The 14936-nt window shown below is 41.3% G+C and overlaps 1 protein-coding gene across 1 annotated transcript in view; it reads left to right on the forward strand.

The window, feature by feature from the left end:
* CDK17 (cyclin dependent kinase 17) overlaps positions 1-14936 on the forward strand; it is a 186434-nt gene that overhangs the window by 95317 nt on the left and 76181 nt on the right. The window contains exon 3 of the mRNA XM_038406963.2: positions 6640-6804. Coding sequence (XP_038262891.1) covers positions 6640-6804 — 165 coding nt within the window. The remainder of the gene's footprint in view (positions 1-6639; positions 6805-14936) is intronic.

Raw genomic sequence — 14936 nt, forward strand, 5'->3', positions numbered from 1 at the left:
CCGTGCTCGAAGGCAGAGGTTTCATCAGCAGCTCTCCAAGTTTTTTTGAGGACTTTTTTGACATTGTTTCCTTCCCCCTCTCTCTTTAGCTTTGTCCCTAAACTATGGGACAAGCGATGCCTCTTTGGAATGAAGACAGGGACTCAGCCTAGTATAAGATTCTGAGCTGCTTACGCAGCTAAGCAGGGCCCAGCTGGCAACATCAAAGTGTTCCTGTTCCCACATTTGCTTTCATATGCTCTCATTTTCCCCAGCCTAGTTCATTCTTTCTCTGCTTCTGCAGCCAGCAAGCCTCAGGTCGGTCAGCAAAGAACTAAATTTGTGCTATGTGGCATCCCCACAAAGTGCCATGGTGTCTAGCTCCTATTGCTAAGAATATTCCAGGGAGGGCCTTAGCACTAGTGCCTTTCGCCCTCTTTCTGGACTCACTCTTTTGTATCAACTCTAAGTAGTTTTATTGACCCCCAAATGGTTAAAAACCAAATTATTTTTTTGCTACATTATAGTGTAACTACTTCACTTACACTATGGAGCTTTACTACCTTTTTTGAAGCATCTTGTATTGGCTACTGTTTGAGACAATCTTTTGGACTAGACAGGCTGTTGGTCCATTTTAATATGGCAGTAGTTATATTTGTATGAGACAACTAAATCAATGAATTATGTATTTCAAGTGGAAATCCTATTAAGATTTGTTATTGAATCCACAGTTGCTGCAATGCATCAGCAGCTCAATAGTGATGTTAATAGTATACCAACAATTCAGTTTTTAGTTTGATAGGTATAGACTGGCAGAATTCATAGTTTCCTAAGTTGCCAGTGTGTGTTTTAAAATTCCATTGGATTTCGATAATATTGCTTGTAAATTTGGTGCTCCCAGTTGATGATTTCCTTAAATATAGGCATACGGGTAAAGCTGAGACTGTGGATTAATCATGATTTTTAAACAATGTACAGAGTAGCTCATATACAATAGTTTGGCACAGGCAGCATGACACATTTGTGGAGAAAATGGTGTGTTAATGCAGCGGTTCTCAATCAGGGATCTGGGGGGTTCCTGGAGGGCTGTGAGCAGGTTTCAGAATAAATAAACCAGAGAGCAGAGCTGACATTAGACTCACTGGCGCCCAGGGCAGAAAGCTGAAGCTTAAGCCCCACTACCCGGGTCTGAAAGCCAAAGCCTGAGCAGTTTAGCTTTGCAGGTCCTCCTGTTGTATGCGGCCCTGGGCAGTTGCCTTGCTTGCTTGCTACCCCCCTAATGCAGGCCTTGTCTTGTAATCTACTGGATATGCAGAAAAACAGTTGTTGTGGCACAGGTGGGCCATGGAATTTTTATAGCATGTTGGACAGGCCTCAGAAAGAAGAAGGTTGAGAATCCCTGTGTTAATGGATATGTAATTACATTGAAAGATATATATGTTCTGAAGTGGATCAACAATATGCTTTAGTGGCTATTTATTCAAGGAACATTTAATAAACAATGACACCTTTTTCTGAAAGAACCACCAGTGTGTCCATTAGCTGTAAATATTCAGTGCTATGTAAATTGTACAGATTCTATTTCATACTATGTCAATAATAGTTGACATTAGTGAGAATGCAGAAGTATGAGAACCTCAACAAGATAATCTAAGTAAACTGGGATGGCAGCTATATATTTATATCCAAGTTAAGGTTCAAGGTGATGGAATCCTATACTGCTAATGGCACCTTAGAGACTAACAAATTTATTTGAGCATAAGCTTTCATGAGCTACAGCTCACTTCATCAGATGCATGCAGTGGAAAATATAGTAGGGGGATTTTATATACACAGAGAACATGAAACAATGGGTGTTAGCATATGCACTGTAACGAGAGTGATCAGGTAAGGTGAGCTATTACCAGCAAGAGAGAGAAAAAATCTGTTGTAGTGATAATCAAGGTGGGCCGTTTCCAGCAGTTGACAAGAACATGTGAGGAACTGGGGGGGGCGGGGGGAAGGGAAATAAACATGGGGAAATAATTTTACTTTGTGTAATGACACATCCACTCCCAGTCTTTATTCAAGCCTAATTTAATGGAAAGGAAATGATGCGCAAAAACATTAATTTCTGCAAAATTCTGCATTGCACAGTAGCATAGAATTTCCCCAGGAGTAACATATTAAGTTGATATTTTGAAGATCCCCAGATAATAGGTAATAAAAGATAAAAGGTAATAAAAATTGTTTGAGAGAGTAGAATTTGTGTGGGTGAAATTTTATAGACTGGAATTAATTTGAACACGAGACGAATGAAGGAGATTTGATGAAGTATCCAAAGTAACAGAAAATAATGAAAACTGACGAGCTGCAACTAGGAGAGACGCATTGGGTCCCTCTTGGGATAATGCCCCAAAATGTATTCTTAAATTTTGGGAGAGTTTATACAAATTGAAATCATTGATAGGTCCCATCACAAGAGTAATCCCATTAACGTAATTGGGACTAATAAATTATTTAAAATTAAATACATGTGTAAGTGCTTTGCTGAATTGGAGCCAAAAATGTGGCAAAAAGCTAGTGGGAGCAATGATCATCCCTCATTATGGAAGTTTTTTTTGTTTCTACTGTAAGCTTCCCAGCATGGTGCTCTTTAGAGTGTGTCTAAGATAAACCATCAGTTTGACCTACCTATGCTAGGTCTTTTAATTTACTTCTCTGCATAGCTGTCTTCTTGGATAAAAAAACGAGGAGTCCTTATGGCACGTTTGAGACTAACAAATTTATTTGGGCATAAGCTTTTGTGGGCTAGAACCCACTTCATCAAATGTATGAGGTAAAAGATACAGGAGCAGTTGTAAATACATGGAAGGATGTGGGTTGCTTTACCAAGTGTTAGGTCAGTCTAATGAGATAAATCAATTAACAGCAGGATACCAAGGGAGAAGAAATAACTTTTGAAGTGGTAAGGGAGTGGCCCATTACAGACAGTTGACAAGAAGGTGTGAGTAACAATAGGGAGAAATTAGTATTGGGGAAATTAAGTTTAGGTTTTGTAATGACCCAACCACTCCCAGTCTTTAAACCTATGATGATGAGTATTTGCTTCAGGTTGGGGGGCTGTCTCTAAGCGAGGACTGTGAAAGTGAGGGGTCGTCTTCACCAGCAACTACACACCAGACAACAAAAACACCAACCCAGGGACCAAACCCTGCTACAAACGCCGGTGCCAACTCTGTCCACATATCTATTCAAGGGACACCATCATAGGACCTGACCACATCAGCCACACCATCCGGGGCTCATTCACGTGCACATCTGCCAGTGTGATATATATGCCATCATGTGCCAGCAGTGCCCCCTGCCATGTAAATTGGCCAAACCAGACAGTCTCTATGCAAAAGAATAAATGGACACAAATCTGACATCAGGAATCATAACATTCAAAAACCAGTCTTGCAATCTTAATTTCACTAGCTATGAGCACATAGACTAATGCACTTCTGCATGATAAAAATTACTGTTATTGAATTGTAGAATGGACCAAACAATCTAAGGTAGTACACATAACAGTATGTGTCTAACATTTTTGGTGAATTTACTTTTTTATTTATCCAAGCTGCTCCTTGGCCATTAATCTGTACTGAACCGATTTTTGTCTTTAGATTTTAAGTTTTTTGGCAAGGACCTTTTGTTCTTTTATTTTTATTATTTTATATATTTTTTCAGTGGTATAATATCATGTACATCTTGAAGGACATTCAGAAATTCTGAAATAACCTTATTCATCCATCATAGAAGTTCATCCCATTAATGACTATAAAAACACAATCCTTTCTCGTTCATTTTCATAGTCTTCTTTCTGGTCTTCTTTATGCAATACATGGTCCACAAAAAAAAAAAAGTACTTCAGCAGTTTATGATGAGACAAATACATATAGAAGGAAATGTATTTCCTTCAGCTGTATTCATTCAGTCGTTCACAAAAATTATTAATTTAGATCTATTAAAAGTACCTTTTAAAACTATGCACCTGTACAAATACAATTCAAACAAAAATATCATATCCTTAATATGAAGGACTTCACAAATCTAACAGTATCTAACATTTAAAAACTCACCATAAATAAAACTTATAACCAGTCAATGTCAGTCTAAATCCCTCAGATCATCCCATGCAGCAAACTATTATTAAGCTACCATTTGGATTTTTATAGTTAGCATTATTATTTGTTAAGCAGTGACTCTGAGATCAGAATTATACAAGATCCAGATGTCTGGTTCCAGTCTTAGGATCTTGCTGTCTGAAAGATGGACAAAGATCAAATAAGAACTTAATGAGAGACTTGGAGGGTGAAGATAATTTAGATCATTTTTTAAAATAAATTAGGAAGTGTTGGCATTATAATCATAGGGGTCAACATTTCTAGGCCTTGGAAAATAAATAGATTTTCAGTACGAATTTGAATGAAAAGCTGGATTGAATGCCTGTTGCAGTCATTCCAGGCATAAGGAATAACAATGGCAGAAGGTACAAAGATATGAATGAGGGAGTTTTGAGCTTAGTGAGGCTGGCATCACTTGTGGATCCAAAGGTCTAATGTAGCATATAATTAGAAACAAGAATAAAGATTTAGTTGGGACAGAGATGTGCAGAACCTTGAAGATTAAGACACAGGTTACGTCACAAACACATGTATAACATATTTGCTTCATTCTCTGACAAGTATGTAATTATGAAAGATGCTAATGGAGGAAAACGGCAGGAAGGCTTGCAGCAGTGCAGGCCTGTCTTTTCACTTTCTGTTCACTGTCTAAATTATTTATTTGGACAGTTTTTCCCTAAAGCAACTGACTGGAAGTGATTTTGTACTTCCATACTATTCCTGTGGAAAGTCAACTATTTCTTAATTTCATTTTGTTTTAATTTATAAGTACATCCTTGGGCAGTTATGTCCATGTGCTGCTTTCTCTCTCCCATTAAACATATCATAATCAGATGTCCAAAAGTTTTTACCTCCAAGACACTGATTGAATTTAGTTGCTGGATTTTTGCTGTATTATTATTTTGGTTTGCCTTTGAAACTCTGCTCTCCGTAAAATACATACTCATGGCTAAATCCCTTCAGAGAGAGAGAGTGTGTCTGTGTTTCCCAACAACGAAGTTCTCAGTTCCCTCCAGAACCAGCATGGGAATCAGCTTCTGGCATAATGGAATAGCATCGCAGATTGTGCCCTATCCCAGAAGACGTGTAAACCTTTGTGATGGACATATCTGCCATAGGTGCAGGGAAGAAAGATTTCACAAATTGCATTCAAGCTTCAGTTTCCTATTTGGCAGCACAGTTATCTAATTCCTGAGTGACTATGCTGTACTAGTGTTCTTTGGTCTAATTTGTTCCTGTTAGTAACATACATGTAACTGCAAGAAGAGAACCAGTTAGGGAAAAAGAAAATTGATGGGAATCTATAAAGAGACCAAAAGTGTACTTAACTCGAGTATATAGGTTCTATTTATCTCTCCAACATGTAAATATGCATCTTGTACAATATGTTATGAAGAAGCAGCTAATTTTATAAACCTTACGTTATTTTATATTAGAGGGCAGGAGTGAGCCCTGTGTAGTAAAGATTATATCCATGTATGTTTGTTCCACAATCAATGCATTTCTCTGTTACTGGGGGAAATTGTTTAAATTGACAATATTTCTCCATTAACTTGGTAAATTAATTGAGTTGTCTGGTGGTGTTATAATCTGTTGTATGATGATATTGTGAATGACTATTATAAGACATGTACAAGGGAATAGACTTGAGGTTGCTGAGGGAACCGTTACTTCTCCCTGACTTTTGTCTGATTGCAATATCAATTATAACATTATTGAAATAATTGTATACACTTCTTTTCCTTGTATTTTTTAGATAAAATTAAGGTTGAAAGTATGTGTAAATAAATTTAAGGGTAGCAATACTTAAAAGAACAGTCCTTTTACTGTAAGTAAATGCTGTGTTCAGTTCTGAAAAGCCAAAATAAGTGTGACATGCTATTCTGATGTTACAATGTAAGTAGTTAATAGACTTAATTATGGCATTGCTACTGTGGTCTGAGAGTGGTTTGGTAGACTTTCAGCTAAGGCTTACAGTAAATCCCCAATTGCAAGTCTACTAAGAGGAGAGGGGCTGACAAGCCTCTGAAGGCTTGCTGGTGAATTTGCCCCTCAAGCAGACTAGAAATTGCAAGGTTGATATAAACATGATGGTGAAGATGAAGCCATTGCTAAGTAAACTTAAAGGAAATAAATATCTATGCAAACTTTAAATGGGTATCTTCTGGTCTGTAGTCTGCTTTTGATGCTTGGAATTTTTGGGTTTTATGGTTTTTGTGGTGAGTGTTTTTGTGGAAAACCTACAGTTGTTAAGGAATTGACCCAATTTCAGATGTTGTGGATCTTCATGCAAGCTCTGGAGTGTTTAACATTTTTTTGTTTGTAATAGTTTTCCAGTAAGGGAATTCCAATAATACTGTGTTCTCTGACTATCTTCAGTATTGAAAAAGTAAAACATCCAGTGAGTGGAGATTATCTGCATAGTAACAGTTTTCTCTTCTTTTTCTTCTGACATGTTCCTGAATCTCTCACTTGTTCATCGGGATGAACATTTGGGCCTTGGGAATTATAGAGCCTATTGTGAAGAATGGCAGGCCTCCGACGTCTCACAGTATGCACTCATTTCTTCACCAATACACGGGATCTTTCAAGAAGCCCCCTTTACGGAGACCACATAGCGTTATAGGAGGCAGCCTTGGCTCTTTCATGGCAATGCCTAGGAATGGAAGCAGATTAGGTAATTTACTATTTTGGTCATTTATATATTAAGATAATATCCATATTGGTTCTTTACAGCAGATACAGTTCTTATACTTTAGTTCTAAAGCTGTTCTGGGAATGCAAAAGTATTGCTAAGTTTGTCATAGAAACAAGACTGTAAATTGTTGAATGTCTCATTTAAGATTTTAAAGAAGACAATTGAAAAAAAGAGCATACAGAATGTTATTTCATGGAAATCGCCCACATATCCCTTTAATGACATGTAACAGTTACAAAACATTATCTATTTTAGTGACATCTAAGGCACCTATGACCACAGTATTTAAAAACTTACAGAAGGTACATTAATTGAACATGCCAGAAATTAAGGGCTCTTTGGCTATTTGAATTGGAAAAAAATGTGGAATGTGTTTAACTTTTAAGAAATCTAAGTAAAGAACCATCAGTTAATTCTTTTAATCATAATCACAGTTTGTGTAAATCTTTTTGTTTTGATCTCAGCAGTTGTTGTGATCTTACTCTTTGTGGCAAATAATGATTTTTTTTTTTAAATTTATTCAGTAGTTTGTTATATTGCTGGCCCTAGGCCACCATTAATTTTGTACACTGGCAAATAAAGCCAATTGCTATGAGCCCTTTGTAATAATTTAAATTATTTTTGTAGAGTTCTTAGTTGGTACTAGGGCTGTCAATTAATTGCATTTAACTCATGCGATTAACTAAAAAAACAGTTAATACAATAGAATACCAATTGAAATGTACAGTATTAAATATTGTGGATGTTTTTCTACATTTTCAAATATATTGATTTGTATTACAACACAATACAAAGTTTACAGTGCTCACTTTATATTATTATTTTTATTACAAATATTTGCACTGTAAAAATGATAAACAAGAAATAGTATTTTTCAGTTCACCTCATACAAGTACTGTAGTGCAATCTCTTTATCGTGAAAGTACAACTTGCAAATGTAGATTTTTTTGTTACATAACTGCACTCAAAAATAAAACAATGCAAAACTTTAGAGCCTTCCAGTCCACTCAGTCCTACTACTTGTTCAGCCAATTGCGAAGACAAACAATTTTGTTTACATTTACAGGAGATACTGCTGCCTGCTTCTTATCTGGCACGTAAATACCTTGCAACACTGGCTACAACAGTGCCATGCGAACGCCTGTTCCCACTTTCAGGTTACATTGTAAATAAGAAGTGGGCAGCATTATCTCTTGCAAATTGTAACCAAACTTGTTTTGTCTGAGCGATTGACTGACCAAGAAATAGGACTGAGTGGGCTTGTAGGCTCTAAAGTTTTGCATTGTTTTATTTTTGAATGCAGTTAGTTTTTGTACATGTATCTACATTTGTAAGTTCAACGTTCATGATAGAGATTGCACTACAGTACTTGTATTAGGTGAATTGAAATATACTATTTCTTTTGTTTTTTACAGTGCAAATATTTGTAATCAAAAATAAATATAAAGTAAGCACTGAACACTTTTTGTATTTTGTGTTGTAATTGAAATCAATACATTTGAAAATGTAGAAAACATCCAAAAATATTTAAATAAATGGTATTCTATTATTGTTTAATGGTGCAATTAATTGCAGTTAATTGCGATTAATTGTTTTAATCACTTGACAGCCCTAGTTGGTACTAGGAAAAAAAAGGATCAATTGAGAATTAATACGAATTGTATTAATTTTTTACTTTTCTCCCTTCCCTTCTGAACGTAGTGCCAAATGAAAGTGACAGGTTTCTCCAAGGCTAGAACTGTGCATCTTTGAGACTAGAATGGAACCATCTACATTTTACTGTGTTCTGTAATATTAACTGTTCCCTTTCAGCCTTACCTTCCTGCTCTCTGCCTCTCCCTCCTAACAACACAGTATAGAGTGTTTCTGCCTCTGAATGTGGAATTGTGCAGCTGGTGCCATCATAGGGGAGAGTAGGATTTCCCTCCTCTGCACAGTCTGCATGGACCACCTCTTGATGTAGTCTGAGGGCACTAAATGCCCATACTTTTTGCATAGCTAGGGTGTGCTTGAGCTGAATGAGGAGCAGCCCCATGCATCTCATGGGAAGGCAAAGTATAAATATTTAATTCTACGCAGGTAATTAATTTGTGTGGATAGATGCAAAGAAGTCAACTGGTTTGTCATATGTAACATTAAATTCTGCACAATAATAGGATTAATGTACATTTTTGTATATTGTATTTTTTTTATGAAAAAAGAATACTTATTTCTAAAATTGTACGTTTTCTCTATACATGAGTTGTGAGGAAATACCGTATTCTTCTTCAGACTTTCACTAAAAATGTTTAACTAAATCATTAGTTGCATAACAGAAAATACTTCATGAACATTTATCTTAGAATAGTTATTTTCTACCTGAAAAGTTGTTGTAGTATTGTATTTAGTAGTATTGTGGGGGAATGTGTGTCATTGGCTTTATTTTTGAGGTGGCTGTTAACTCAGAATCTGAGTATCTTAAACTCTGGGCATCATTTTTTTTTGCATTGTGTTGGAGGAAAACTTATCTGTATTTCCATAGCTACAACATGGTGGATATGGCAAGTAGGAGCTAAAAGAAGCTACTGAGTACCAACATGTTCCTCCAAAATAAGAGCTCTTTAGATCTGACCAGCAGCTACATAATTATCTTCTTGAAATAACATGTGAAAGACAATTTTCAGAGCAGTTATTGCTTCTTTACACGTATAGTGATGCTGCTAATATGTCAGTTAACATGTTAATCTTGCATTCTGTAATTAGCACTTCACAGACCTTCAGGTAACTTATTTTTAGTTATCTTTTCTCTCTCCTACTGTTTGCTATCTTTCCTTTTATCTTTGTCCCTCCATCCCTGGGTTCTTTGGAAGTTTTTTTTTCTTTTTTTCTGAGATTATCTCCCCCTTCCCCCAAACCCCAATTTCACTAATCCAGTGAAAGTTTAAATGAATTAATGGTACATCCTGGCAGCATGTCCCAGGATTATTGTAACTGTACCTGGTCTTTCTTGTCTTTTCTTCATGTCTTTCCATCCTTTGCTGCTGCCATATTGGATGATCATAGTTCAGTGGGATAGTGACATCCTCTTCATTGGGAGTGTGATATCAGAAATGAATCATGCAAACACACACACCCTTCATCTTTTACTTCTCCATCATCCTTCCCTTTTTCCGCTTCTTCTCTTCATCCCTTTCTCTTTCCCACTAGTGGGATAATATTACACTGGGAGGAAAATCATCCCTGGAACAGTACAGCACAAAACAGTAGTCTTTAAAAAAAGTTGACTTGATTAAAAATAATAATAATAATAATAATAATTAATACTCCCAACACCGGTCTCCGGCAGCGATGGGCAGCAGACAGACACAGGTGTCGATGGCCCCACCATGGTCATCAGAAGAAGATTCCTCCAGCGGAGGAGGACAGTTTAGCCCCTTGCCGAGACTCCACCAGTGCAATTGGGCACCTGAGGCCACGTTGATATGTACAGTGCTCCCTTGGCAGTATAGGCAGCTGCCTTATTGGAGTGCATGGGGTACTGCTCATCTGCCGCCACCTTGGAGCAACAGTTGATGGCACCGGTGGTCAGGCTAGAGGAGACAGCGCCCATCCTAGAAACCCCTTCTCCCACCATGGATGATGTCCCGGGGCCTCCCCCAGTGGTACAGTTGTCATCCTCATCCCCGGATGAGGCACTCGTGGGATCCTGGAAGGCCAGCCCACTGGACAATTTTAAAGAACACCAGGACCTGCTTCAGTGGGTGACCGAGAACTTGGGCCTAGAGGTAGAGGAGATGGCCAAGCGGGCAGACACCTTGTTCATTGTGCTCTTAGCCTCTACCCCTGCTTGTGGTGCACTAGCAGTGCATGACAGGGCCCTAAAAATTGCCAAGGCTCCCTGGCAAACCCCATCATCCATCCCTCCCAACTGAAGTACTTTGTTCCAGCCAAAGGGTTCAAATGCGTTTATACCCATCCACCTCCAGGCTTGCTGGTCATCTTTCAGCCATTGAGAAGGACAAGCAGGGGCACATCAGTTCAACTCCCAAAAATAAAGAGGCCAAAAGACTGGACCTTTTCGGGGAAAAAAATTTATTCAACAGCCAGCCTGCAATTCTGGGTGGTGAACCACCAGGCCCTCTTGGACACGTACAATTTTAACTTATGGGACTCCCTCCGTAAGTTAAAGGAGTCCCTCCCTCAAGGTTTGGCCGGAATTCAGCACCCTGGTGGAGGAGGGTATCGTGGCAGCGAGGTGCTCTCTCCAAATGGCATGGGATGCGGCTGCACGAGGGGTCGCTTCAGCGGTGGTCATGAGGCATAGCTCCTGGCTTCAGACTGCCGGCTTGTCCCAAGAGATGCAGACCTTAATCTAGGACCTTGCATTCAATGGGAATGGACTCTTTGCGGAACAGACAGATGCAAGGGTTTAAAGGACACTTGGGCCACCATTTGCTTGCTGGGTATGCGTACGCCACAGTCTCCAAGGAAGCAGTTCTGGCTGCCCCTGCCGCCAAGGCCTTGGCAGCCTTGGCAGGGGTCTGCAGGGAGAAGGGATAGACACAAGCTTTAGTCGTTGCTGCCTTTCCACCTCCCGCTCACCCATGCAGCCCGGCCCAGCAAAGCATCCTGGGGGCCAGAAGCGCTCATTTTGAAGGTGTGCTAAAGAGCGATATCCCAGTCAACTCCCTGGATGCACCTTCTTCTTTCCTTGACTGTCTTCATCCCTACCATTTGGCCTGGTCATCAGTCATCTCGGACCACTGGGTGCTTGACATAGTATCTCAGGGGTGTACTCTGCAACTCCTCGTTCCAAAGGTTAAGAACCTCCTGCGGTGGAGGGAGGTCCCTTGGTACATAAAAGGAAAGGGGTTCTATTCCTGCTACTTCCTAATCTTGAAAGCAGAAGGGGGCCTCAGAGCCATTCTGGACCTGCGTTGCCTCAACAAGTCTCTCAGAAAGTTGAAGTTTTGCATGGTTTCCCTGGCCTCCATCATCCCCTCCCTGGATCCGGGAGACTGGTATGCCACCCTCGATGTGAAGGACGCTTATTTCCATATTCCAAAGTCACAGGCGTTTCCTCCGTTTCATAGTGGGCGGATGCCATTTTCAATTCATGGCGCTGTACTTAGTGGAGAGGAACCTCAATCTCATGTGTACCACCTGTCATGATCTGGGCCTGTTAATAAACAAGAAAAAATCCACCTTAATGCTGGTCCAGCAAATAGAGTTCATTGGGGCAGTTCTCGACTTTACGCGAGCCAGAGCCTTCCTTCCGGAAGTGCATTTTCAGACCTGATCTCCCATGTCGGACCTGATCTCCCATGTGAAAAACCACCTGCTCACCACGGCTCACATCTGCCTGCGGTTGTTGGGCCATATGGCCTCATGTACATACATGGTCAGTCATCCCCGGCTCCACCTCCTGCCTCTGCAAGCATGACTGGCGTCGGTGTACATTCCCAACAGGCACGACCTAGACTGGTTAGTCAGGGTGCCGGATCACATCTGTTCATCTTTGGATTGGTGGTTGGACCCCAGGTCAATGTTGGATGGAGTTCCTGCCCTGGCCCCATTGCTGACTCTGGTCTCCAATCTTCGGACCTGGGCTGGGGAGCCCACCTGAGCAAGCTGAGCACCCAGAGCTGCTGGTTGCTGGACAATCTGGCCCTCCATATCAAGGTTAAGGAGCTCAGAGTGGTTCACTTGGCCTGCCAGGCTTTCTTGACCCACTTGAAGGGCAAGGTGGTCAATGGACAATACCTCCACGATGTATTACATCAACAGGCGGGGTGCAGCCAGGTCGTCAGCCCTTTGCCAAGCAGCTCTCCGCCTATGGGATTTTTGTGTGTGGCATGCCATTCATCTGGTAACTGTCCACCTCAGCAGGACCTTCTTGTCTGGTCACAAGTGGTCGCTCCATCCAGAGGTGGTCAGCATAATCTTCTAGAGGTAGGGACTCCCTAGGTGGACCTGTTCATGTCCAGGCAGAACAGGAAATGCCACATGTTCTGTGTGGTCTGGGGAATGGACAAGGGCTTACTCTCGGACATGTTTCTCATCCTGTGGTTGGGAGCTCTGAGGTATGCCTACCCACTAATGCTGTTGATTCACAGAGTCCTTGTGAAGATCAAGCAGGAGAGGGCAAAGATTATCCTAATACCCCTGTATGGCCTTGCCAGCACTGGTTCAGCATGCTGTTGGACCTTTCGGTAGCCGTCCCACTACAGCTACCCCTCTGGCTGGATCTGCTGTCCCAGAACCACGGCAGCCTTCTGCACCCGAACCTGGTGGCACTGCACTTGACAGCATGGCTACTGCATGGCTGAGCGCGGACAAACGGGTGAGCTCGGCCCGTGTTCAGCAGGTCTTCCTGGGTAGCAGGAAACCCTCCAACAGAGCCACTTACCTGGCCAATTGGAAAAGGTTTGCATGCTGGGCCTCGGAACGGCATATCCGGGCTGAGCAGGCCTCCCTGCAGGAGATCCTGGACTATCTGTTGTACCTCAAACTCCAAGGATTGTCCCTGTTATTGAACAAGGTCCACCTGGCCGCTATCTCAGCTTTCCACTATTCCAAGGCAGGTCAGTCTTCGCTCACAACATGACGGCACAGCTTTTGAAAGGTCTGGAGCATATCTACCTGCGCATCCAGGATTCCATCCCTCCCTCGGACCTGAATCTCATGCTGTCGAGCTCATGGGGCCTCCCAGCGATTCGGGCTTGCTGCTCTCTCCTGCTTCTCTCCTGGAAGGTTTTGTTCCTGGTTGTGATAACATCGGCTCACAGGGTGTCCAAAATGAGAGCACTTACTTCAGAACTGCCCTATACGGTCTTCTACAAGGATAAAGTCCAGCTGCGACTGCACGCAGCATTTCTCCCAAGGTCTTTTCCCAGTTTTATACTGGCCAGGACATACACTTACCCATCTTCTTTCCAAAACCTTATATATATATCAGATGAGGAGTACATCTGGATGTGAGGAGGGCTCTGGCCTTCTACGTAGATAGAACAAACCTGTTCCGTAAGTTAATGCAGTTGTTAGTTGTGGTAGCAGACAGAATGAAAGATCGCCCAGTGTCTGCTCAGACGATTTCATCCTGGATCATGGCCTGCATCTGCTACTGCTATGAGCTGGCAAAGGTGCTTCTGCTGGCAATCGTGATGGCACACTCGACTAGGGCACAAGCATTGTCAGCAGCCTTCCCGGCACAGGTACCAATCCAAGAGATCTGTATGGCCACTATCTGGTCGTCTGTCCACACGTTCGCGTCTCATTATGCGCTTACCTAGCAAGCTCAGGATGACGCTGGGTTTGGCAGAACAGTGCTGCAAGCTGCAGGACCCTGAACGCTGAGCCCACCTCCATGGACATTGCTTGTGAGTCATCCAGAATGGAATCGACATGATCAAGCACTTGAAGAAGAAAAAATGATTACCTACCTTTTCGTAACTGTTGTTCTTCAAGATGTGTTGCTCATGTCCATTCCATTACCCTTCCTCTGCCCCTCTGTTGGAGTTGCCAGCAAGAAGGAACTTAGAGGGCTTAGGGCTGGCGGTGCCTGATATACCGACGCATGAATGCAGCACTCGAGGCGCCACAGCCAACCCTACAGATACCGTAAGGCAAAAATTTCCAATGATCGCGCACATTGGCCCGTGTGCACCTAGAATGGAATGGACATGAGCAACAAATATCGAAGAACAACAGTTTCAAAAAGGTAGGTAACTTTTTTATGTATTGTGGTAGTGTCTAAAGGCCAACCAAGAATGGGTTCCCATTTTGTAGTGGCACCATGCAAACACAGAATAGTAGATGTAAGCTCTTTGAGTCAGGACCAATCTAAATAGACAAAGGATGGGGCAAGGAGTATAAAACAGAAGCAGAGTGAACAATGTGAGGTAGCAAATGCTCTGTTATTTCCATGGTGTATATGTATATGGAGGTTTTTTTTGTGGTGGGGGAGCTGTGTTATTTAGGAAAGGATCAGCTAAATGGAAAGAAAAGGGGGCAAGAGTGGCAGATATGGAGTGAAGTGATGTGGGGAAAGGTTGGAGCAAATAGGCAATCGGCACAGGCCAGAGAAAGTCCAGTTAGAACCATAGGAGGTTTTTTTATGAATATCCCAAGGA

This window comes from Dermochelys coriacea, chromosome 1 (genome assembly GCF_009764565.3).
Source record: "Dermochelys coriacea isolate rDerCor1 chromosome 1, rDerCor1.pri.v4, whole genome shotgun sequence".
NCBI classification, from domain to species: domain Eukaryota; kingdom Metazoa; phylum Chordata; order Testudines; family Dermochelyidae; genus Dermochelys; species Dermochelys coriacea.